Source organism: Pelmatolapia mariae, linkage group LG13, assembly GCF_036321145.2.
Source record: "Pelmatolapia mariae isolate MD_Pm_ZW linkage group LG13, Pm_UMD_F_2, whole genome shotgun sequence".
Classification (NCBI taxonomy): domain Eukaryota; kingdom Metazoa; phylum Chordata; class Actinopteri; order Cichliformes; family Cichlidae; genus Pelmatolapia; species Pelmatolapia mariae.
In genome coordinates, this window is record NC_086238.1 from 33,746,866 (window position 1) to 33,773,125 (window position 26,260).

Genomic DNA, 26,260 nt, shown 5'->3' on the forward strand with positions numbered 1-26,260 from the left:
ACTATCGCGTGAAGAATGCGCTCGTTTCGAGGAGAGCACAGTCGTGTTTGACAACGTGGCGTTTGTGAAGCGTGCCGATCGAGCGGTTTTGTCTCTGGTCCTATGTGACGGATCGCATCGGTCCCTCCACGAGCCGTCTGTCGGTATCTCGTGGGATGCGTATTTCACAGTGAAGGAAAAAGACATACGTGGATTGGAAATGGATTCTGAGTTCGTATACACCGCCGACGGCGTGTGCCTGTATATGATGGTGGCCTCGTGGAACACGTCGGTGTGTTTGGTGTTTGACAGCTCTTGTCGAACCGATACAATTCGGACATTGTGCGCATTGGCCCTAGGCGATCCAGAGCTCGGGAGGGCTTTCACGCTGAGGTGCAACATACCGGAAGGAGTACGAGATTTGGACCTGAGAAGCCTACAACCTTTGCGGGCTGCCGACAAGAACCTAGTTAGCCCAAACTTAGGGCACGTCGAGCAGTGTCGGCGTGGGGATGCGTTGAGTGTACAGAGAGGCCTTATGTGTTTAGAGGAAATGGTCAGGGTGCCGGCGGGATTCTCGATCGTAGCTGAAAACGAGCTAGTTGTAGTGTTGCGACACATACTAAGAGACGCTGTCATCATCGTGCCCAAGGACACTTGTTTGGAAACGAACCGGACCGCAGACTGCCCCGATTCCGTCGTACCCGAGGGTTGTGTAACGGAATGGTTTTCGTGCAATTACTCTTCCTTTGTGATACGCAGAGGAGTTGCGGGCGTGCCTCCGCTTGCTATATCCACCGTGCAGATGAGCGGTGACGCTCCCAAGTGTACCAACGGCACATCGGCTAAAGTGGCAGCGTTGCGCGTGTTCCCAGTTACCCCTTCCAATCGTGTAGCACCAACAACACGCCGTGGGTTTCGCGGCTACGCGTTTGACCACGCGGTGTGCCTGTTGCCAGGCTCAATGTCAATTGTAACCCAGAAACGATTGGAGATTCCCAGTTGCATTGCTATCATGTATTCCATTCTTGCGTTCAGAGGCCTGACTCTGAACGACAACACAGAGTTGTCGAACACTTCGACAAGTCTTCTCTTTGCCTGGAATGTAGAGTTACACGAAGCTAAAGTTATCATGGCGACTTATCTGTCGTTATCCGAATCGTTTGTCCTGCCTAACGACAGTACGTTTGAACTAAGGGTGGAATCGCACGGGAGCTTGATGAAACTACGCAAGATGCTATCCGCTAACCCCAGGCCTTTGGTTTCGACCGTGAGACTGCATGTGCCGGGTACCGAAAGACCAATGGCACCTGACATAGAGCAAGGTTTGCTCGACGCACAAGAAGCACTGTACTTTGAAGGCAAAGCAAACGGAGACCCTACTGCTACTACTGCTGCCCCTACAACGACCGAACACGCTCAGGGGGCAACCGATTGCGGTCCCCCGTCGACAACAACAAAGCTGAGATTTGGATCGCACATGATTCCGACGGGACACTGCGTGTTATTCGGTCACGGTGTGGATGACAGCAAGTGCTTTGGACGTGTGACTGTTGGTGTGCGCACATTGGGTCTTTTGAACGTAAAGATATTGAGAGCGTGCGGGGTGTTTCACAAGAAGCATGGCAGCGGGAGAGCTGTGCTCCACATACCTAGGACAAAGGGAGTCGTTCCAACACCCAAATGGCTGGGTGAAGACACAGTGTTAAGCGACGACCTGTGTGTGATCGAAACCAACGAGAGTCACGCCGACGGCCTACCGGCTCCGTTGATGGAGCAAACGGGTTTCTTCTTTCAACTAAATTATTCCCCGTCATCCCCGTACGAGCGAGCGCAACGGACCGCATCGGACGGCCCGGAGGTGACGATGTCTAGGATAGAACAAGCTATATGCAGCGACACCGCCAGAGGCTACGAGGAACAAAGACTCGTACGCCTATTCAAGTCTGCGCACGCGAAATACGAACAATGTCTATTCGACGTAGTGACAGAAGAATGCAACGGTCCGTCGGCTTGTCAACGAGAGACGCTGTCGTGGATCGTGGCTGCGAAGAGACAAAACCCCCCGGGGGTGCGCGAGGAGAAAACCGTCATAGGAGACGGTATGTTCTTCCCTTTGATCGACGTCGCCGTGGACGGTGACAGGATCGAGGAAGAGGAGCTGTTATCGTCTCCTCTACCCGAATACAAACTCCACCTGTCCCGTAAGTCCCAACCGGGACGTCAGGCGATGGCTCGAGCCGACAGATCCGCGGGCGAGTGCGGTTGCGCGTACGAGGCCTGTTTGGACGAGGCCGTGTTACTCGGACACGGCGTTAGGGTGACCGAAACAGCGGGAGCTAAAAGGAACTTCGACGTGAGTGCGTGTTTGACGTGTTTCTACAGATCCGTGCATCCCTGCGTGCCCGATATGAAAGTAGGGGACATGGTGCTCGATTACGAATTTGTGGTGCACGGTAGAGGCCGGCTGCATCCAGTGTATGCGCTTCTGAGTCATTTGGCTCAGAGTTGCAGGGTCAACTGTTTTCCCTCGTACAGACTGATAACCCTGAGTAGACACAGGGGGGCGTCGGTATGGACCAGGGGCACGGACGAGACAAACTCTCGCATGTTGCGAGCCAACACGTTGGGCGCTTTCCTATGCGCCCAAGATCACAGGTTGGCCACGCTACTCGCGAGATGCTGCAACCCCAGGCCTTTACTCTGCTCGGAATTCTACAAAGGCTGCGGCCTATTGCCTCGCGGGGATGAAGAAGAGCTGCTTCGGGCAGCGTATTCCAGGACCCTAGGACCGGTGTTTGAATTTGAACTGGTTGACTCATTCCCGGGGAAAGTCACCACTAGCTTGGGCGAGTGGCGTTTTCTGCGACTGACGACAACGTCCTCGGATGCCAACCGGTTCCCGGGTATAACTGTTGTGGACGGACACACTGTAGCGTTCGCCTCGGAGTCGCCGTTGTTCTACCTCAAAGGCGAGGGTCCTTTGGTGCAACACTTGGAATCGGTCGCGGTGATAGTGGACAGTAGCTCGCAGTACAGAACGGACGTGCTGAGAAACGAGACACCCGACTGGCCAGATCCTACTGTCATACAAGACCCTATAAAACGTAGGCCTAAGCACGCTGTGCTCGACGAAATGTTCATGCGGAACGGTAACAGGGACCCGTTGGACGTATCTACTGTGGAGCAAAGAGCGTGGTCTTCGCTCGTATGCGCGCAATGGACTTTTGTCAAGCGCCGCGGTTGCGGCGGTGTAGAACGCGACTGGGAAACCGAGTATCCTGTATCCGAGAGCCTAGTCAGCGTGGGACCTAAGGACTCGGGTGTCGCTGCTATCAGATGGCTATGCGGAGCGCCGCCTGAGCGTTTTTCCAACGGAGTGGCGGCAGCATTGCAATGCGGGGAGAGCACGTTGGGTCGCTTCGAGTTGCATTCCGAGATGGCTCGGCTCAAAGACCCACTCGTGTGGCGAGGCTTCGACATCTTGTGTTCGCGTGTGATGACCTGTCCCGCCGAAAAGCTGTGGTCTACGGGTCTCTGTAAAGTATCGAACCACGGACTCGACGCATTCGGCGACAGATCCACGGTTCCAGCGGCGCACCTCGTAACAATAGTACACTCGAACGAGTGGTACGCGCGTCCTTTGGGGACCGGCGACACGACCGTCGAGTCTAGCCTTCTGTTTTCTGACGCGCAGGTTTGTTCGGCCGTAGAATTCGTTTACGCATTGGCTCGTGTGATGCTATCCGGCAACGTGCACGAAGAACTGGAGATTAGGTGCTTTCGCGAGGGAGTTTACGCGTACATTCAAGGTTCTGTCGCTTGGTTCGCCAGAGCCGCGGGGCCTTTTAGGTCCCGTAACGTGACCGTGTTTACACCAGAAGCCGAACATGAGACCAAGCCGTGGACGCACACCCTCCCCCCGGGGGTGGATGTTTTGAAGTCCAGCAGAAGCAGTTACATCGTATCTTGTACGTCGCAGTGCGCCGAGAGATCGGACGTGAAAGCGATGCTCGCTAACGCTGTGGCGACCGAGAGAGTGAACAGCTTTGGTAATTTAGTGTTGCACGCGGATCGCAAAAGCGTACAGCTCTCGCGGCAACAGAGGGAAGCCGGGCTGCATGTCGCTGTCGAGACTCTCTACTGTGACGACGCATCGCGAGGCGACGGCTTGGACCGAGTGTACATTTACTGCGATCGTTCACTGAAGCATTTCTGTGAATCCCACAATATGCCTAAAGGGATACGGGGACCTGAACTGTGGGCCAGACCTATACCCTGGTCTAAGAGAAACCCGTCGGCTTTCTGTTTCAAAGCATCTCAGTTGAAATACAGATGGGAGTCTGGGGTCGACGAGCCCACGCAGGTTCCCGTTCGCGACGCCGGCGCTGTCCATTCTCAGCACGAGACGCAAATTGACAGGTGGCAACGGTGCGCCTCGGACGGAATGCTCGTGCCCAAAAAAGCTAGGTTTTGGTATTCGGTAGATCACAAAGGATCTTTTGCGAGAACGACCGAGCGCTCTTTGGGTAGCGAAGGCGAGTCGTGGGAAAGCGAGGACTCCGACGGTCGCCCTGAGACAGACCCAAGGCCCGAGGACTCGGATTCGGTGACATTGGGCTGCGAGTGGTACGACGAGGCTGCAGCTGGCGTGCTGGTACTCAATTCTCACATCGCCATCGAGTTTGCATACGCTACCCCTGCCACCGAGGGACACGTGTTCTTCGCCCCCATCCACAACAAGGATTACGCCGGAGTAGTGCGGTTGCAGGAGGACGGGAAATTGATCAAGTTCTACAAGCCGTACAAGTACAGATCTCTCACGTGCGACTTGTACACCGTTCTCATGTACGGATGCGGGCTAACGCCGGTGTTCGCGAAGGAGGGGAGGATCGCGCACTCGGATGCCGCGGCTGACAACGTGCTGAATCTAGCCCTGTGCGCCGTGGCGGTATCCCATCACATAACGCCAATGGCCCGCACTCCGTGCAGAAGAGTCGCAGTTGTCACGCTGGGCGGTCGCGAGCAAGCCCTAGCTATCGCCAGAGACATTAACCGTGTCGTCGTGGTGACAACTCCTCGTATTAAGCGAAGGGGAGTCGTGGCGTACTCCTTCAAGAGGCTACCCGAAAGGCTAGAGAGCGAATTCAGAAACGTGGCTCTTCCTACGGGTATACCGACAAGCTTTAGCAACTGTCCGTACCCCACGGATTTCCTACGCCATGTCGGGGTGTCTCTGTACAGCAAATTGATGCAACATTGGCCGCATCTCGCCAAACGAAGTGACGTGAAACACCCTACGAGTTCGCGGGACCCGAGATGGATGGGCCTGACTTTGTGTCTCGCCGAATGGGAGAGGAAATGGTCGATAGCGGACAAGCTGACTCCGGGGGCGATAGAGTGTGCGCTTCGAACGCTCCGTCGACCACGCTAGAGCTTTACGACATGGCCTGCCTAGGCAGAATAACGGGAACGATCGACCCCGGGCTGATAGCTTTCACCTCGTCCTACAGCGAACCCAAGACCTCCGCGCGTACTCCTGAGCAACCGACGGATAAACAAGTCGGCGAGTACACGCTGTGGCTGACGATCCAAGCGCTAGAGAGATCTCACTTCATGCTATCGGATCAAGCTCAACCGATCACGTTGTCGGCGGCCGTGGACGTCTACAGAGCTTTACTGCGGGACTTTGTGACCTGCTCCATAGAGGAGACCGTGGCGACGCTGGACCTGTTACAGGGCTTTTTCATAATAATGCTAAGGTACCCGTTCATGCCAGAACTGTCGGTGGACACCAAAGAGTGCCCCGAGTGCTATTTTGAATCTGAGATCACGATGGACTCGTGGGAGCAAGTCAGGAGGCAGATTTCATGTTGTCACTTCACGCTCAGACACGAACACGTACCTTACGTGCGGGACGAGGCGCGACGAGCGAACGTGAATTTTCACATCGACGGAAACGGCGAAATGTGCCGCCTGGGACCTTGTAGAACCATGTTCATGAATCAGGGAGCCGACGACGCGAATGTCGACGAGCGCATCGCGAACCCGGGCAAGTTCGTCGAGCAGATAGCGATGCTTAAGAGACGAGACGAAATGATTAAACAGAAGACGATGGGCAAAGAAATATTCCATCAACTTTGCTTGCACACTCGAACTCTCCGGGAACTCGAGACGCCTCGGTATCTGAGCGCCTATCCCATCGCGTCGCTATACAGGTTTTACGGCTCGCTGAACAGAAGCAGACAGAGAGCGCAGCTGCTCTCGGATCACTACGCGCTGACACCCGCGGACAGGACTGCGGTGTCCGTGAAAATGGAGGATCTCCACATGAATCTAAAGTCCATCTCGACGACCGGCAACAACGACAAGCTACTGTCGTACGTGTGCATGGCGATGATAGGACCCCTGCGTAGATACAACCCCAGGTACGGATGCGTGGCCGACAGAGTCGTGCTATTCAAACATCTGACGGCGTCCGGCTTTCCCGTGGAGAGCGCCTCGATGCTGGTGAAAAACGTGCTGTCAGTGAAACGCGCGCTGATGGTGGAGTCAACCCTGGACGCGGCCCTAGAGTTGCAATTGCGAAAAACGCTAAATCCTACAAACTATAACAGAAAGGTATCGGCTCTGATCTGGTTATTCTCGCACATCGCGGCGTATTGCACGCTTCGTCAGCTGGACCATGGACACGTGCGCATGGGGGACTCACCCGACGAGATGGACGCCGACGGAATCTACGTGTTCGACCAAGACCACGTCGGGATTAGAGTATCAGGCGGAACGTCGAACGCAGCAGGCGATCGACACTCGGTGCCCTGGGCCTCGGCCTACATGCCCTTCTCACGCATTCTGGAACTGCTTACACTGCGGGATCGCGCTAAAGAAAGACTTTGTTGATAAGATATCGATGTCAGAACCCGAACATTGCTACGACACACTCGTTCAATGTGGCTATATGCCTCTGACCGTTTTGGTGAACATGAGATGGAAACGAGACGTGTTGGAAAAACACAACGCGGCACTGGCGGAAGACCATGCCGTTCACATCAAAGATCTTAGGCGCGAGTACGAAGAATCGAGACAGTCGAGACGGAAGCGCAAACCTGTGACCGAGCGAATGAAAAACACCGTGAAGTGGAAAAGGCCAGGGTCGGCTGCCAAAAAGACACCTAGACGGTCAAAGAAGAGCATGGGCCAGATCGCCCCGTGAGCCCCACGGATTCACGTCTGCATACCACCCCATTTCTACATACTGTGTGCATGTCTCAGGGTGGAATTGTTGGTTGTTGTACTGTATAACGTGTATATGAATCTAATGGTGATGACAATAAAGACAACAAGTAAAGACACTAGTCTGTGTTTCATGACACGATGCTTTATTATGCTCACTCGCTCACACATCGGGCAAACATAACACAACATAACATAACATAACATAACATAACATAACATAACATAACATAACATAACATAACATAACATAACATAACATAATATACAGCGTAAACTCTAACACGGTGTGTGTAGGTCGAGCATCCCACGCGTAACTGTCACTTTCTGTCCAACTCGATCGCTGTTGTCCTCGTAGTATCCTCCATAACACGGGCCTTTTCGTTTTCTCGACGAGAGTCTCTTGGGTTGCTGCTCGGTAGCACGGTCGGAGACGGATCCCTTCTCGGCGGTCTCCTCCGTGGGCTTGGGGTCTTTGCATTGTCTGCCACTGGTGAGGTCGCCGTCGTCCATCTCTTGTCGTAATACTGCGTTTGAAATGTACGTATCCAAGATCGCGCTGACCGCGGTAGGTAGCCTCTTTTGCTTGTCCGGGTTTGTCAGATGCACTCTTTTGGCGAACGCCGTGTCGTTGGCGTGACGATGCACGTGCGTGGATAAACTGGACCACTGATTGTGCTTAGTAATAGCTTTGTCGAAGAACATCATCACCAGAGTTCTGTTGTCGAACATATTAGCCAATACACGATGCTTTAAATATGGGAAAAGGCAGAGGGAGACCATCGCCACCATTGTGTTGAACCCGGTGCGACTTACGTGCTTCTCGTTGTATTTGCCGGCCAGTTTCCTCATGAACCGGTTGATTTTACCCTCTTTGCAATCGAAGAGAGTCGACACGGCCAAGGCGTTGCTGAACGCCGCATCGCGAATAACACTCAGATATTCCCTCGAGCACCTCAGTGGAAAGGCAGACCTAAACGCCACCTCTTTGGCAAGGGACAGGGTGATGGCCATCCAGGGCGAGCACAACATTCCGATAGAGGCGCTGGTCGACCCTCTATCGTAATGTACACGGCGGTACTCTTCGGAGAAGTCCCGGGTCAATATCGTGGCGAAAAGCGCCACGGTCACCGGTAACGAAGCCGTCAAAATCATCTGGTTCAGGTCTGTGTTACGAGGCGGTGCTGTGCTCTGTCCGGTCATGTACTCGAGGCCTCCGTATCCCAATTCCAGGCTGGAGTCCCTGGATGGCATGTGGTACGAGGCCCTGAATTCCACTTGCGGTTTGCGGAACACCAGCAGTTGTTCGACGGGGCACTCCGGGGGAGGCAACCTCTTACGTTTTGTCCAGTCCACCATGTCGCGCACCAAGGCACACCCTGGGCCAGAGCACACGTGTCTACTACAGTGATCGCGACACACGTGCCCTAGGGCCTCGCTGCTGCTGAACGTGCATGCGTTTTCGACGCAATAGCTCACCCACTGGGGATCGTCTATTAACCCCACAGATAGGAGGTTCGCACCCGGGTCCCCCGATCCCATCGCCGTCTTCTGTGCGTCTGTCCTTCTTTTCCTGTCCTTTTCTGTCCTCTGTCACGATTCCTCTGTGACGGTTGCATGCACGTTCGCCGCGATTGCGATGACGCGCAGTTTGTTCTGATCGCACTTTGTTCGTGTCTGTGCTTTTGTTACAGGCGAGCAGGGGCCAGAGCGCCGATCTGATCTTGGTCGACGAGGTGGGATTTGTCAGCTCCAAAGTGCTACTAGCCGTTCTCCCCAATATAGCGTTCAGGGGACGCAAACAAGTGCACATCACCAGTCACGTCAATAACACCCCTTGGTTGAATAAAGTAGCAGACATCCGAGGGGACGACGGGGAACCCGCCTATCACGTTGTATCGCAGAGCTTCAAATGTAAACACCACGCCAGGGACCCGGACGCCACCTGCGTTTGCATGGGAATCTACTGTCCCCAGCACATTTCCGTAGACAACCATCTGAAGCAACTGATGAACATAATTGTGCCTAGGGGCTTCGAGAGCGAGGTGACGGGTAGCAGCAGCACGTCCTCTTCGGACACCAAGAGCGACACGACTACTCCGTTCGAGGCTTGTATCATAAACAAGTTCCTATCCAGCAACTGCGTAGAGTTGGAGCGCATGGTCCAGAGTAGCGTGGCCAGGGCCTACATATGCATGGACCCGACGTTCGGCGGAGGCTCCAAGTCCTGCGCCGGAGTGTGCTGCGCGGTGGAGCTAAGCGGTGGACAATTGGTGGTGAGTGCGGTCGTCTGCCGACAAGCCCCACACGAGCAATTCTTCGAACGCGTAGTCGTAATCCACTTTAGCCCGTTGTTGTCGCGAGTCTCCCTGTGTGTCTCGAGGCAAGTCGTCCGCGTGGAGGTCTAGCAGTGTACAAATGTAAGCGGTCACCCTGGACTCCGATTGCAACGTCAACGAGGTTTCGGTGTCCGCAGTAGAGCACGACGCCATATCCATCACCTGAGCCCACGTTCCGCACGTACACTCTAAACCTGCCAATCTCATCATCCACCCCGTGATGGCGGTGGAAATGACTACGTGTAGATCACGTCGCTCCCACTCACTCTGACTTTGTAACACAGCCATGTATCTCAGAGCACCGCCGCGGATGCCTTCGATGGACGCGAAAGACGCCAATGTCATAGTGTCGTAACTGAGAAAGTTACATTGGGCTATACAAACGTGTATGAAACGCTTAGGCACGCTGTTGCCCAACGCCAGGGTTATAACGTCCGACAGTGTACAAGGCACGGTGGGCCTGACGAGCTCAGCGGCAAGGCGGTGCTGCGCCTTGTACGTAGATGCCAATTTGTCGATCACTAGGATCCTGGCAGGGGAGTACGAGACCAGTTGAGAATACATGGTCTTAAGTTGTCCCAGGTCCATGTTAGAGTAGAACTTTATGTTGCGGCGGTAGGCGGTGAACACGATCATGAATCCGTAGTGCGATATCACATAGTCCCACGGAGCGGCGAGCAACCGGCGGATGTCTCTTCTGCACATCTCACACGTATTGCAAAACATTGTGTCCGCAATCTACTCAGACTGACAGTGATGTGTGCCGGTGTCCTTTTCGTCCTTACAGGTGGTGGGCTTAGAGGAGATGGAAATAGCGGACCTGGATCAAGTGACTCGCGTGTACTCGGCTCTGCTGTGCGCTCACGTCAGGCTATTGAAGGTGCTCATGCCCAGAGTCATGTGGAAGGAAGTTCCTGTGGTTATAGTATTCGAACAAAACACGTACGTCAACGCACTCGTGGACGTGAAGAACCTAATGGAACAATCGCTGTTGGGTTCGGGGTCTTTGATCAAATTCTACAGCAAATGGTCTCACGTCAACAACAAATACATGCTCGGGAAACACGTCAGCGCCAAGACCAAACTGGACATGGTGCTCAGCGCAGTCTCCGGGATATGCAAGGGTGCGCTTTGTTACTGCGACACCGTGATGTCTCTAGGCTGGGCCGTGCTTTCCGAGGCCACGAAGAAGACCAACGCTGTAGAAATGACTATGGGCTACACCAAGGGTGCTGGTTCAAGCAACCGAATGGGTTCGACTATGAACGTGGGCATGTACAGGCGATCTTGCCGGGGTGGCAATCTCCCCACAGCTATCACCGCGAGCGTGCTGGAGTCGCACGATGTGATATCGTTACCGGATCACAGGTTGATGGACAAAATGCACGCGGAGCAGGGCAAGTTGCTACTGGGTAAACTGAGAGAGGAAATGTCCATGGTCACCATAACAACGTCACAGAAGGGCTTGGATGTCGTGAGCACGGGCGGCAAAAGGTCCGTGGCCGGTCAGTACACCAGAGACGACATGATTTCAGCTTTCCTTTTGTTGTGTCACACCAGAGAAGAGTTACAACAAGGGGGGGAGATGGTCCGGGTGCAGGGCGAAGTGTATTACAGGTGAACGATAGACTGTGTGAACCTTTTTGTTGTTGTACAGTATAGGAACTACACTGCCTAATTCATATGTTACATCCAAATAAACGCTCGTTGAGCACATCGGTTGGTCTTTGTTGTGTGGTTTTTGTTTGTGTGTCTGACTGCAGGTCGGGGATCCCCAACCTACCTAGGTCGGGGTCGGGGAAGTGTTTTATTAAGACTCTTATAGTCCGAATGGTACAGACATTAATAGGAGCCACAAGTATCACACGGTAATAATAACCACAAGTGTGCTCACCGACAGCGAACGACATGACAGCGTTACACCTTTCGTGCTTTTGGATGTCGCTGTGTGCCTTGTCCCTAGCTACGGCTCTCAACACAACAGGTATGTAGTCACGTTTAAGTGCAATGGCCTGTATTGCCTTTGCTTTGCTTGAACACTGTCCATTGCACGCCCAAAGTAAGGTTGTCGCCTTTCGATCGTACCCCGCTGTGTGACTACTCGAATGTGTTTTCTTGCCATCAGATCCCAAACACGTAAGCGCGACGAGCGGACAAGACGTTGGTCTTCACTGTGAGAGTCTGAGGCGTACCAACGACAACCTGGTCGCATTGTGGACAAAGGAAGGATACGCCGATGGCGGTTACGTGTTTTTCGTTTGGAATAAGACTTCTGAGCAGACTGAGCAACACGCGGACTTCCACGGCAGAGTGCGGCTGATCGACCCATCCATGAACAACGGAAACGTTTCTGTGATTGTAAAGAACGTCAGTGTGGCTGACACAGGGTTGTACACGTGTATGGTTTGGACAGGTAAAATCACAGACCGCACAGAGATCGAGTACCTTGTCGCCCTCACAGTCACAGAACACAGCGAGTCCACTATGCACGGAGAACTCACAGTCTCAACAGAGATCCCACGCCATTTCAACCCCACAACCGAAGGACACAGCGAGTCCACTATGCACGGAGAACACACAGCGATCGAGTGCCCTAAGAACCTTACAGTCGCAGGACGCACCGATTCAGCAAAGCGCAGAGAACCCACAGAGGTCCCTCGTCATGTCAACCACACAGTCTCAACAGAGATCCCACGCCATTTCAACCCCACAACCTCAGGACACGGCGAGTCCGCAAAGCACGGAGAACTCACAGAGATCCCACGTCATGTCAACCCCACAACCTCAGGACACGGCGAGTCCGCAAAGCACAGAGAACTCACAGAGGTCCCGCGTCATGTCAACCACACAGTCTCAACAGAGATCTCGCGCCATTCCAACCCCACAACCGAAGGACACAGCGGGTCCACTATACACGGAGAAGTCACAGTCTCAACAGAGACCCCGCGTCATGTCAACCCCACAACCTCAGGACACGGCAAGTCCGCAAAGCACGGAGATGGTGCATATTCGCGTTCTACACTATCAACACGAGGCTCCGGTGTGATAGCCTCCCTGAGCCTGTTGGCGTTCATCCTGGCGGTCTAATGTTTTTGCAAATGTAACATAATATAGGCTTGCTACAGGAGCACCTTGCTTGAACAGTATGGCAATTGTGTTATCACCATTCATTCTGTATCATGTGTGTTACGCATACTATTTGGAAATAAACAGTATTATGTTTTTCTGCGCTCCCACGATTACTGTGTTCTGTGTCAGTCGGTCGACGACATACCCCCTTATTCTCACAATCACACTGGGGGCTCCAAAGGTATATTACCCAGCCGACCTGGCTACATTACCCAGCCGACCTGGCTATATTACCCAGCCGACCTGGCGACATTAAGCAGCCGACCTGGCTACATTACCCAGCCGACCTGGCTACATTACCCAGCCGACCTGGCTACACTATCCAGCCGACCCGGAGTACAAGACAGCCACCCAAGAAACAAAGTCTCATCCAACACAGCTGCTCCAGTTACACCTCGTACACAAGCTATGGCTGTGCACCATTACCTGAGCATCTGGAACCTTGAACATTTGTGTGATCGGTTAAAAAACACGTCTTTCACAACCTTCTTGGGCATGACGCGTCACCACGCTCTGAATCAATATGGTGAAGAATTTGCCGATCGACATCAAAGATTGTGTAACCAACTTAGAAGCGTGTTGTATTCAAAACGACTTATGGATACGACACATGAGAACTCTTTACGAGTGTGGGACAAAGACCAGGGCCTGGCGACTGAGGCTGCCTGTGTTGAGACTACATCTCCACTGGCTCAAGGGACAAGGGGGTATCCCACAGAAGAGGGCGTTTCGCCCATGGAGCAGCTTGCAGTGTCGCCAGTGCTACCCAGAGCTCCGGTTAAAAGTCGTCTCGGGCCGAGACGTCGAGATCGGTCCGCTTTGAGCAGTGCGGGTGGCGCGGGCCGTATTCGCAGAAACCTGTCGTCTGAGTTTGAAGCTGCGGATATGTACCTTACGCCACGCAGGAATAAGCAGTGCACCTCGAAGGGGACTCGGGTTCCTGTCAAAGCCAGACTGGGAGCCCCAGTGAAACTTCGCAAACCAATGTCTCGCCGATGTGTGAGACGAAGACTTGAGTTGAGAAGAAGACTGGACTTTACTTGAGAATTGTACAATGGAAGACAACTAATGTGTGAAGATATTGTAACAAGTGCAAATGACAGTTATTTGACTGACAACAAATGTACGACGATATTGTACCAACTGTGGCATGTAATAAAATGATTTATTGTCAACATTTAAACAGCAGTGTGATTCTGTTTGTTAGTGTTCGAATAAACATCGGGTTAAATGATTACAGCTCTCACACACACAAAGGAACGATTGTATACATTCAGCACTACCATCACAAATAGCGAATGTTCAACAGAGACACGTAGGTACATGCAGCAGGTACAAAAGGGAAGGTGTTGAGACGCCAGACGCAGCCTCAACGCACAACACAGACAAGCACAGTAGTATTATGAATCACGGCATCTCCAAACAGGACGCTTGCAGTCACTTGCAGGCTGTGTAACACTGTCTGCAGTCCCTTCTCTGCGCTGGCTGTGTCGATCCGCTAGTAAAACAGTGGTCCGTTTCGCGACACTACACTGTGCTTGTAGAAACAGTCCGGGCCGAACACACAGTTGCCTTTGAGAAAATATTTGCATGTTATTTTGGACAGAAGACTCGTCTTGTAGAGGCTGATAATCTCGTTCTTTTCGCCCTGATCTGTCACCCAGCAGTTAGACGGTATGAAGTAAAAGGACACAGTCCGACATTCAGGGCATCCCTTCGCCGCGTTGTATGACACAACATCTGTCTTTCTTCTCCAGGTTCGTATACAGTGCAGGCAGAAGCAGTGTTTGCAGTTCGGTAAGATTGCAAAGACGCGCTCCGAGGGATTCTGTTTGGTGAGTATGACGTCCATGCACATACCACACGTTCTGGCCAGGCTTTCGTGTACGTGGTGCTCAGACTTCACATACATTCCTTCACTGAAATGACCAACCTCAACCTTATTCCCTTGCAAAGCCATAGTTGTTTGACATTAGAGCTGTTTGTGTATGTGTGTTTGTGTTTATACTGTTCTCTCTCTGTGTGCGTGTGTGTTCGTTCGTGCCGGCCAGCTCCAACCTGACACGTTGTCTCCCCGACCCGTGGGTCGGCCATCCCCGACCCGTGGGTCGGCCATCTCCAATACGGCACATTGTCTCAACGACCTGTGTGTGTGTGTGTGTGGTGTGTGTGTGTGTGTGTGTGTGTGTGTGTGTGTGTGTGTGTGTGTGTGTGTGTGTGTGTGATAGAGAGAGCTCTAATCATCATCCTCGCTCTCCACAGCGGACCGATAAGCTCCGCCGAAGCGACGCTGCACGTGGGGCCGTTTCCCGACACTAGCACAGGGCTTCGTTGGTGGAATCTCTGGGTTGGCCTTCTGCGTCGAGGTGAGTTGTCTGTTACGTTCTGCTGTTTGTTCGTGTGCCAGAGTGTGCCGAAGGGGGACGTTGCCGGGGTCATAGAGTTGCTGGTGTTGATGATGTTGTTGCGGTTGAATACCACGGAGCGTCAAGTGTTCCTGAGCATGTGTAACGTTATACCTCTGTTCGTGTTGATGGGTATTATTCATCTGTGCCATTCCACTAGGCTGAGGCTGTTGCTGCTGGCGCGCACCGGGAACGCTCTGGTGTGCGATCATCATCGGAGGAGCGGAGGGGAAATTCGTGGATGCCACAGATTGCATCCAAGACGTTGGGATGTCCGTTAGATGCAGCGTGTGCTCTTTATGAACTCTGCCAGCCGAACCGTGCTCCGCTGCGCTGACACAGTAACGGAATAGGAGATATATGTAATACCTAGCCAGTTTCCTTGTGTCTACCGCAATACACTGAGGGATATCTGGAGTGTGAGATCCGGCGCTCTTATATTCCATCGCATGCAGGGATTCTAAGTCGGATTTCGGAATGTACAACCCATCTACCTTTGTCCACATGTCCCTTAAAAGCTGTAGGCCCATCTGAAGTGTCCTCGCATCCCTGAACGAGGCGGCGTGCAGGTAGCCCGTGGCAGGCGAGCCGCTCATCACCAAACACTCAAACAGGTTCGCTGTTGCTGTCCCCGAAAACGTGATCTCTCTGCGAGAGTTCATATCTATTTACCTGTCGAGAGAGAGGACGAGATATTGCTCTGGATTCGCTGCATTTCAACAACCGACCGGCAACTCTATCAATGGCTGCCTCTGCGCAACCCGGGAGGATCAAACGAAACTGCCAACTGCTTTTGGATCTGGTGGAAAAATACAGTCCGTTTCACTTGAGGACGTTTCGTTATAATGATCTACAAGGGATACTGTCTGTCGTTTCGGAGACCGGCCGACGTAGATTCCTGCCAATTCCCAGTCGCGACACGGTGGCCGAACTGGAAAGATATAAACGAGAGGAAAATCGGAGCGATGTGCAGCTGTTAGCCATACAGGAGGTCGCCGCATTGGAAGAGGTTCAAATCAGCAAGCAAACAAAATACCTCCTGGTGTACATAAATGGGACATCCAGTAAGTACAACTCTGTGGTGGTGTTTCTCATGACTAACCCTAAGATTACGGCCCCGTACTCTAAGAATGTCAGCGGCCTACTGGACAGAACAACCCGGCTGATCAAAACAAACATCACACGCAAGTCCTTTCTACCTACGTTTGATGCGCAACCACCTGAACAGATACATCCGAGGCTCCAGGACGATCACCCGATACTCCATGTACATCGAGCACAAAGCTACAGTTCACCCGGGAGACAAAGAAAGGGCTCTCTAGACAGTTTCTATAGAGAGTACGTTGAAGTAGCTGAATTTGAAGGTACGGTAAACCCTTGGTCCGTGTACAGCGGAATACCCAGTAATCTGGGGTGTGACATTGACCTGCAGGAGTCAATGCAAGATCCCAGTAAGCTGTTGGGCCGAGGCGGGTTCGGTATCATCGTGGAAACCTCCACCGTGCACGTGGCAAAAGTTAACATGTTCCCAGAAATGGCAGACTGGAGCCTGCCGCTCATAGAAGACCAGTTTTACCGATACGCGCACATCGCCACTCAAGTGGAAGAAATCGCCATAGGCCTTTCGATGAAGCACCCGAACATATTGCGTACCTTTGGAGGATATTGGTGCGACGTACCGCAGTATCCGTTAGGGGGCAGGGCTGTGATCGTGATGGAGAAAGCCCTATTCTCCTTACAGGAATTCATGGCTAAGATGAAGAAACTGCAGACGCCTCAATCGAGCACCTCCACCGACAGCGCCGTGTACCTGGCGCTGATACCCATTGTGGAATTGGATACACTGAGAGGATTGGAGTACCTACACACGAGACACGTACAACACCGAGACCTGACGTACAGAAATATCCTCGTGTGCCATCAACCCGACAGAACCCCGGTGGAGTTGTCGTTTAAGATCAGCGACTTCGGCACAGCCTGCAACTACTTGACTCCAGACCAGCAACGTGGCAATCGAGTGCACACGGCCCCCGAAGTGCTTTGGTGCTTAAATTCCACCACGGCCAGCGATGTGTTCAGCTGGTATTGTGTCATGTGGGAACTGTACACAGGATCCCCGCTGATAGAATACAGGTCTGCTCAGACGCAGTCCGAATTCTGCAAGAAGACCTACGGTGATAGCCTCTCGAAACTCGTCGGCGTGTATACGCCTTCAAACCCTACGACTGCATTTGCAAGCAACTACATGAAAGCGTACGACGCTGAGATGCTGTACGGCAAGTACAGACACTCTAGGCCCACCCCCGCAGACATTGGGAGGATGCTGGGTGACATGGGCCGCAATATTCAAGACAAAGCTTTCGTTGACATGGGCGTGCTTTGCATCACCTTGTTTCCCCAAGAACGTAGCACGCCCAGCGAGTTGTTGAAATTGAACCGTTACACGTATTTGAACGCCGACGTATCGCACAGCACCTCGCCGGTTCATGTAATCCCCAGTAATGTGCAGGTGGGCCAGTACAGAGCGACTGATGTCATCGTAGCAAACGACTGTACCCCCGACCAGTTCCGCATACTAGCACAAGAAAAGAAGCTTGGGGTGTATACACACACGAGCAAAAGGTACTACGGCATAGACTTGTTACGCTTATCGCCAGATTTGCAACCCGGTGCTTGGTATAGAGAAAAGGAAAAAGAGCTCTCCGAGCGCGCCAAATACTCCGAAAAGCGTAGAGCTGGCGAACCGCTGGAATGTGCTTTGGAGATGCTCTGCGGTGCAGATGGCGACCGCGTGGGGGCGTCTGTTTTGTGTGCAAAACGAACACAGACCGGCGTGCAGCCGGGCACCGCACCAGGCATGCACAATGTCACCTCGGACGCTGCCCTTAGCGGCCAACAGCCGAGCGATAGAACACGCGGGCGAGCGCCTACGGGTACCGCGGAGAACACGCTTACCCACGCACCCTCGGTCCCACAGGTGCCAGCTGCGTACAATGTAGCCGCTGCGGGAAACCATCAGTCGAGAACGCAGCAAGGGCAGACGACTAGGCCGTCTCTCAGTCAACCCTGCCTTGTTCGTACTAAGCAGACCAAAGGCGAGTCCGACGTCACCATGGTCATTGTCACGAACCCCACGGAGGATGAGGTTGCGTGTTTTGAACGGGACGTCGTGGAAAGAGCATGTCGGCTGACAAAAGAACATCCCTTATTGTTTGCCGGACCTAGGGAATCCGCGTACAAGCAAGCTAGGGCTCATGGACTATACGTGTTTCAATACGGTCAGTTCTTCAGATCCACCAAGCTGATCAACTGGGTGTTGCAACACGGAGCGTCCTTTTATCCGTGTTTGATGCAGGTTCTCTTGACATTGAAAGCTGCCGCCGAGCACAACGTGCTACCTACGAACATGACAACTGAGCACCTACTACTCGGCCGAGGGGCTGTCATGATCGACATAGTGGGTTATCTGAGCGCTCACTTTCCCCAGCCGGACCAGCAACAGTTGTTAGGTTCCCACAGCCCGAGAGTTACATCCGTGTGTTTGGAACTACTTAGTAAGCACGAGCCCGGATCTCCCGTGGTGCCATTGCTAGAGAAATGGCCGTCTTCTTTTTCAGATAGCCACGACATAGAGCGTTTGCTCACAGAGTTGTGCCGGTGGACTGGTGCCAGCGAAATCACAAGAGTTCAGCCCGTTGTGTCATCGCTAGCGCACACACACTTTACGTTCAGAGAATATTTGGCCGACGTACCAAATTGGGTAGGCTCGATGGTCGGCGAGGCCAACTTGGATAAATGCACGGCTAAGGTTCTGGTGTGCGGAAACCCGACCCGTCTTTCGTTCACACGGTTTTCCAAGACCGAGTGCCGCCCGGACTCGTCTCCCGGCGCGGTCGATGTGACACCTGACCATGGCGGACTCGTCAAAGACCTTGTACGAAACATTGTCTTGCGACTGAAGGCTAAGGCGCTACGGGGTTCAGCGATCGCGGTCACCACTTTAGACTGCACTCAGGGTCTGACTAAGATCACACTAAGAGCTAGTGCGCTTTCAGGAATCCCAAGCGTCGACGAGCTGAAGGGACATATGTTCGAGTCCCTCGATAAACTACGCCTGTACACTCACGACATGGCAACGCTGTTGGATTGGGCTCCTGTTATGAAAATCACAAAACATGTCACGTCGACTCCCCTGTCAAACTTCAGCTCGTATCACTACAAGATAATTATACTACTAGTGCGTATTGATGCAAAGGAGACCAACAAAGGAGCAATCAAGACACTGGACGAACTGTTTAGGGGTGTGCCACTTTACTGCACAACGGACTACTGAGCATTTGGTCTGCCACGCGCACACAGGATAATCAACATGAGAGGCTTGATCAACGTTGGGACTCACTGCGCTGTAAACAGTGTATTGCAGTGTCTGTATGTCACCGATGACTTTAGGATCATGCTGACCGGAGGCCTCTTTGGCTCTGATGACGCCGACTGCGATAAAGCCAGCGACGACACCGTGGCGAGGGAACTGACAAGCGTCTTACGGGACATGGACCGTAACACACGGGGAATGCCGCCGTGTGATCCGAATCCACTTGTGGACGCGCTAATTCGATACAGTGGCATGACACACGAGGTTCAACAAGATGCCGATACTGTGTTTAAGTGCGTGCTAAACGCACTAGCGGACGACGGCGATCCTAGATGCAAACAAGCATCTGACCTGTGGACTATACGGAAACGACAATCTGCAAAGTGTTCGACGTGTAACGTGGAATGTATCTCGCACCATGTCGCGACCAACGTGATTGTATATATTGGGGAACACGAGCCAAATAAGCTACAGGACTACATGGACGACTACTCCGAGTCCTTTAGAGTGTCCGACTACCACTGTGGCACCTGTCAAGAGGAGACGGAGCTGAACGTCACTACGGATATCACAGAGCTACCCGCAGTGCTATGTGTCACCGTTGCCAGAGGGCAGCGGTGTGTGCGACGCGGAGAGCTTATGGTTAACACCAGTGCGATCGACGTACCAGTAGAACTAGACTGTAGCAGGATGTCTGTAACTTCACAGCCTACAAAGTACGAACTGTACGGTATGATAACCCACACAGGCCCCTATGAATTCGGTCATTACGCAGCCTTTATGAAAAAGATGTCCAAGTGGTATTTTGTTGACGGCGATGTTGTGAAACAGTGCCCTGTATTACCCTTATCGTACTACAACGTGCCTGCTCATTTGTACATGTTAATGTATAGAAGACTGTAATTGCAGTTTTTGTGATTGCACTGTGTGTGTGTGTGTGTGTGTGTGTGTGTGTGTGTGTGTGTGTGTGTGTGTGTGTGTGTGTGTGTTCACATTGATGAGATGTCTATCATGTGTATATATTGAATGTGTTATACAGATGCAAAATAAACATGCAATAAAACAAGACAGCGTTTCTAATGTTTATTTTGCAATGAGACACAATGTCAACATGTCATGGATGTTACCATCGACAATGGAACCACTGAGCCGAATAGGCAACAACCAAATGCATTTATTTTCATCCACCACAGTTAGTTAATTTACATGAAAACTCTTACTGTAGGCCCAGTGTTACACGTTGGACAAACCCTGGTAGAACACCCGCAGGTTGCATGACCACATATCATTATGTACACTCTACGTTGATTGCACTCTACGCAGACAATGTCTGGCTTGACACTGCTCACGTCCAGCACTCGACAAAACGTCCATTCCGCTTTGCACACAAAACACGAGCGTTTCTTCGTCGCCTTGACGCCCTGGGCGATGCACGTCGAGCAGCATATGTGTCCGCAGCTCAACAGGCACATTGGCTTCTGTTCGTAACAACAACAACACGTCAGCAGATCAGCCCCGTCAGATCCCGCAGCTCCATCCCCGTTCGTGTGTTCGTCTGAGCCACGCGCTGCTTCAAGCGGTCCGTCGGCGGAAAGGCGACGAGGTGTCTCTCTGGTAACAAACGTCAACTGGTGCCCGCTTGCAAGGAATTGCTCTAGTGGGGTGACGCGTTCCCGCGATGAGCGATGTGGCTCCCGGTTATCAGGTTGTCGAGTTTGAAGTGTACGTTGTACGACAGGAACAGGAGGTCCCCTGCAGCGAGCCACCTCTGCTGCGGTTTCGGCATCGGTGTACTTGGTTTTTGTTTTCATAGAGTCCCAGAACCATGTTACATGCGCCATCTCGTACCTGACAATACACATGCCGAATGTACACAGGGGGTCACTTGGGAGTTCTTTTCGGTTGACGAAATAAGGGCACTTATTATCAGATAGGTCCTGGGCGAAGGCGCTTGCAAGTGATCTCGTTGCGATCGGCTCGTTTGGCTCGTGAGATTTTATCCAACCCTCAATCCGTGCCTTTACACGTGCCGAGTATTGCTCGAATTTATCCGACGGGATCACCGCATGTATTAGCGTTAAAGTCGTTTCACTGTTCCTACGATCTATACACAGACGCCATTTGCTCACGCGATAACGTCGCACGTATGAACACACAGGAGGTGCTTGTCTCATATCAGGCCTCCCTCGGCGGATAACGCCGGCGATTATGTGGATATCTACAGAAGACATGGCTGTATCTGGGATGCCAGCTTCAGCAAACTTTACCAGCAATGTCAAATGCCCAAACCAAGCGCGTGGTCTTGCAGGGTGTGTAGTATATCACAGGACAGTTGTAGGTCTGCGGCCAGTGCTGTAGGTCGGCCAGTGCTGTAGGTCGGCCAGTGCTGTAGGTCGGCCAGTGCTGTAGGTCGGCCAGTTTGGCATTTTGGAGTAGGAGTGGGGTTTTTTTTAGGTGTAACGTGTAATGTTATATGTATAATAAATAAAATGTCACACTGAGGAAAGTGATCCTTCTGTTTATTATTTCTTTAATTGTTTCAAATACACACAAAAGAGCAAAGAGCAAGCATTGTGACATGGTAACAAGCATACACAGTTTCACAGCACACAATGGTCTACGTGTGTTGAATACACATTGCCTACAAAACGAATACACATTGCCTACAAACGAATGTCATTTCTTCTCAAAATATTTCCACAATGTACTGTCGTTATTGCTCACACGGGTACGTTTCGCAGCCGGCTCGCCATAATCAGAATGTTTTACGAGGGGTGCTCGATCAGAGCAAGGTTGAAGTGTTTGGCTGACATCGATTGTTTTCGCCAGTGACTCTAAATATTTGATCATGACAGCACTTTGAGGACCAGGGCACGGTTTGCTTTTCCTGTGCGCTGCTGACATAGTGGCCACGGTGTCACAGGGACAATCGACGTTTGTAATCAGACCCTCAAACCGCCTCACATAGCAACGATGGGTCCACTAAAGTCCATGCTGTCCTCTAGATCACCGTCCGACTCTACAGGTGGTACTGGGGCTTCTTCCACAGTGGTGCGGTGTGAATCCACAGCGTGGTCGACGGACCCGTCTTCTGTAGTCGCGCTCGATCTTCGGCGTTTAATCTTTGCAGACTTGCACGCACTGGACCCCTCGTCCGTGCTTGAGCTCAGTCTTGGGCGTTTGATCTTTGGAGACTTGCACGCACTGGACCCGTCGTCAGTGCTTGAGCTCAGTCTTGGGCGTTTGATCTTTGGAGGCTTGCACTTGCTCTCAGGATGACTGGCGTCAGAATCCGAATGAAAAGAGAGTGACTTTCTCTGACTCTTGCCTCGACTGCGCTGGACCGACGACCCACGTCTTCTCTTATTAGACGTTTGCTTGGTCGTCTTATCTACATCAAAATCAGATGAACACGAGGGAGCTGGCGATCCTTTTGCTCGATCGCCCTTGTGCTGCTTCTTCCTGCAGGTTGTTGTTGGCTTACGGCTTACGCGATCAATCCTCGTTTCCTTTGCCTTTCTAGGCGACTTTGTAGGAGACTTTGTGGGTGACTGTCTAGTCAACTTTGTACTTGTCGTCGGTCGATCGTCACCGTCAGTGTCATCTTCGTCGCGGTGCTGTTTGCTGACACAAGGGTGTCGTTTTACTATTCTCGCCGGGGCGGGTTCCTCTTCGGAGTCAGAGGAAAATAACACGCCTTTATGTGCACCAGAGTGTTCGGGGATGTTGTGGTCCGACTCAGTGTCAGAGTCCTCATCGTGACGAAGACGGTCAATTCGACCGAAGGCTATCCGTTTTACAGGGCCACAAGCGTCAGAGTCACTCTCTACGATGCTGTAATCGTCCTCGCTCCTATCATCAATGAACTCGTCCTCCAAGTCGTATTGGTCTAGACGCTCGTCGTCGTCGTATCTGCCCGACAATTCATCATTGTCGTACTCCTCCTTGGCCAGCAAGTCTTCGCCTTGGGCCGCTGTGCAATCGTACTCCCCTTCTTCGTCCTGGCCAGATTCCTCAGCGTCATCGGTGTCATCCTCGCAGCTCATTGCTTCCTGGCAAAGCAATTCTCTGGCTGCGTTGGAGCGGGACGTTTTGGTGGCTCTGCTTTTCTTGCGCTTGTCATCAATGTCCAGCGGGGTCTTTCCGTCATTCTCAGATGGAATTTTGGTCTTTGTTGCGGGTGCACGTGCAAAAGCTCGTTTGCCTTTTCCTACCTCAGACGCAATTGCGGCCTTTGTCGCGGGCCCACGTGCGAAAGTTCGTTTGATTTTTCTTATCCAGTTTGTGGTTGATATGGCGCTCAAGCGGTCGATCAGAGCCAAACTCAGTTTATCTTGTACACCATGGGCCTTCAGCTGTTCTACCACAATGGGATTGCTAGACACCCATTGTTCCAACACCGAACTGTATTTCTCGTGCAGCAGCGTTTTCTCCAAGCCGAGGACGCTGCACACAGCTTCTCGTCTTGTGTTATCTGCGTATAACCAAGGTGCGCTCTGTAATAGAGTCCCCATGTTTTTGACCCACGTGCCTAAAGGGGGGTTGTCAGGCACGATCATAGAGAAGCCCCAGGGCTTTTGGGATGGTGATACTGGTCCCGTTGCGACGTCGACATCGCGTCTCGACACTTTTTCTGACCTAGGCGAGGCAGATCCCGCGTTGGCCGCTTTGCGGTTGGAGTTACCATCGTCCGGCGGCGGCGTGTTGCTGTTGTCGTCGTCGATATCGTCGGCAGTCTTTGTGCTCTTCTTCAGCTTGTTCATTTTGTTGTGGTACACCCTCAGGTTGTGGAAGAACACTTTCATGTTGCTATACTCTCTGGCTCTCGCAGTCTCTTTCGCAGCCGGAGTGTCCTTTATCAGCTGTTGCCACTGCTTAAAGGTGTCGTTTATGTTGTGGGTGCCCAAGTTCCTGAACAAGTCTCTCGTTGCATGCCTTTGCGCTTTGTTGATGACGCCGCTGTTCGATGCTCTAATCCGCCTGTCGATGCTGGCCAGAGCGCTCCAGTCGTCCTTGAACTGTTGCTGCAGTAACGCGATGTTGTTCCTATGAATTTGCGCGCGATACGCGCCGTCTTCGTTGTAGCACTCGTAGGCTCGAACGTACTGATTGGCCTTTTGCGTATTGCACAGTAACAGCTCTGCAACAGCAAACGCATTGGGCACCCTGTCGTCCATTAGCTTGATGCCCAGATCCACTATCTCGCACATTATCGGATCTTCGATGGCGCAGGCCACGTGTTTTGGGGTGTAGTTACACCAGTTGCTGGCGGGAGGGCTCACCCGTTTTAGGAACGCGGTAAGCGCAGGGTTGGTTATCTCCTGATGCAACTCGGGTCCGGCCAGGAAAGTCTCTCTGCCACTGAGCTCGCTTAGCAGTGTGTAGCAACACTGCAGCAGCTCTCCGCTACCTTTTACACAGGAGTATTTCAAGGCTCTGCAAAAGCGTGCGGTGGTAGATATGTATAACGTCCCCACGCATCCGGATGCGTGGGGACTTCTAGAGACATGTCCCAGAACTCATATCTATCGCCCGTTATGTGCTTCAACAGGTTTAAGCTTTGGACACCCGGAACGATTAGGACTTGCTGCATGAAATAAGCAGTGCTGCCGCTCATCAAATTCACCGTGTACGTGCCCAACATCGATCTGGGTTTGTCGCAGAACCGTAGCTCTAACTCCTTGTCTGTGTGGGACCACATTGTGACGACCGGGATGACAACGCGCTCCTCTGCGGCGGACTTCAACGCTGTAGAGGGTACGTAAAAGAGGGTGTAGTTTTTCAAGGCCAACATTAGCTGTTTCATACCAGCCCTGTCTTCGGTTGACATGCATTCCAAGCCATCGGCTCGCAAGTCCATAATATCCATCAACGCAGTCAAAAGCGACTTGGAAGGGTTTTGTTTGAAACGACCGATGTCTTCGATCACCATGTCTCTGACGATTTTCCGTGTCGTCTTGTGTTGAAACGCTTTGCATTTCTCAGATAACATCGACTCTTTCACTGTCTTGGCTTCGGCTACCTGGTCAAATAAACCAACGGTGTCGGCGCATGTGAACGCCCGGCTGTCCTTTTGTGCATCTGAGTACCAGGCAGGCTTGTCGGTCACCACGAACTGCATAGTCGCCCCGTGTGTGAGTGCTCGCCGGCTACGAGACTTGTGTTGGGTTCGCAGGTGTTTGCTGTCCACTCTGATGTACAAGGGAAAGCAATGCTCCTCTCCCCCCCCCCCCGCTTTATGCTGTCGCTCCAACCGAGATGTTTTCAATTGCTGCTTGGGATAAGCTCCCTCCTTAGCTTCAGCTCCTGTGAAATGTCTCTTAGTCACAACAAAACACTCCACACAGTGAGGTGAAACCCCTTTGACTCAGAGCAAATCTCTCCCAACTCAGAGTGCACATGCCCTCAACCTAGGGCAAATTGTGTCCAACCCACAGTAGATTCCTCCCCAACTCATTCCTGTCAAACCCACAGCACCTTCGTCGCCGACCCAGCACACTTCCTGTCCAACTCACAGTATTCTTTGTCCGACCCACAGCACTTTCGCCGCCGACCCACAGCACCTTCTCCGCCGACCCAGCGCACTTCCTGTCCAACTCACAGCATTTCTTGTCCGACCCACAGCACCTTCTCCGCCGACCCACAGCACCTTCTCCGCCGACCCACAGCACTTTCGTCGCCGACCCACAGCACTTTCGTTGCCGACCAACAGCACCTTCTCCGCCGACCCACAGCACTTTCGTCGCCGACCCACAGCACCTTCCCCGCCGACCCACAGCGCTTCTTGGTTTGCTCACAGCAGC

The 26,260-nt window shown here is 52.5% G+C and overlaps 2 protein-coding genes across 2 annotated transcripts in view; both read left to right on the plus strand.

Annotated features, from left to right (window-relative positions):
- LOC134639752 (peroxisomal membrane protein PEX13-like) overlaps positions 1-26,260 on the plus strand; it is a 233,496-nt gene that overhangs the window by 139,495 nt on the left and 67,741 nt on the right. The gene's annotated exons all lie outside the window — the stretch shown is intronic.
- On the plus strand, positions 19,455-20,360 carry LOC134639751 (ubl carboxyl-terminal hydrolase 18-like). The gene has a single exon (XM_063491125.1). The coding sequence runs from the start codon at positions 19,455-19,457 to the stop codon at positions 20,358-20,360; it is 906 nt and encodes a 301-aa protein (XP_063347195.1).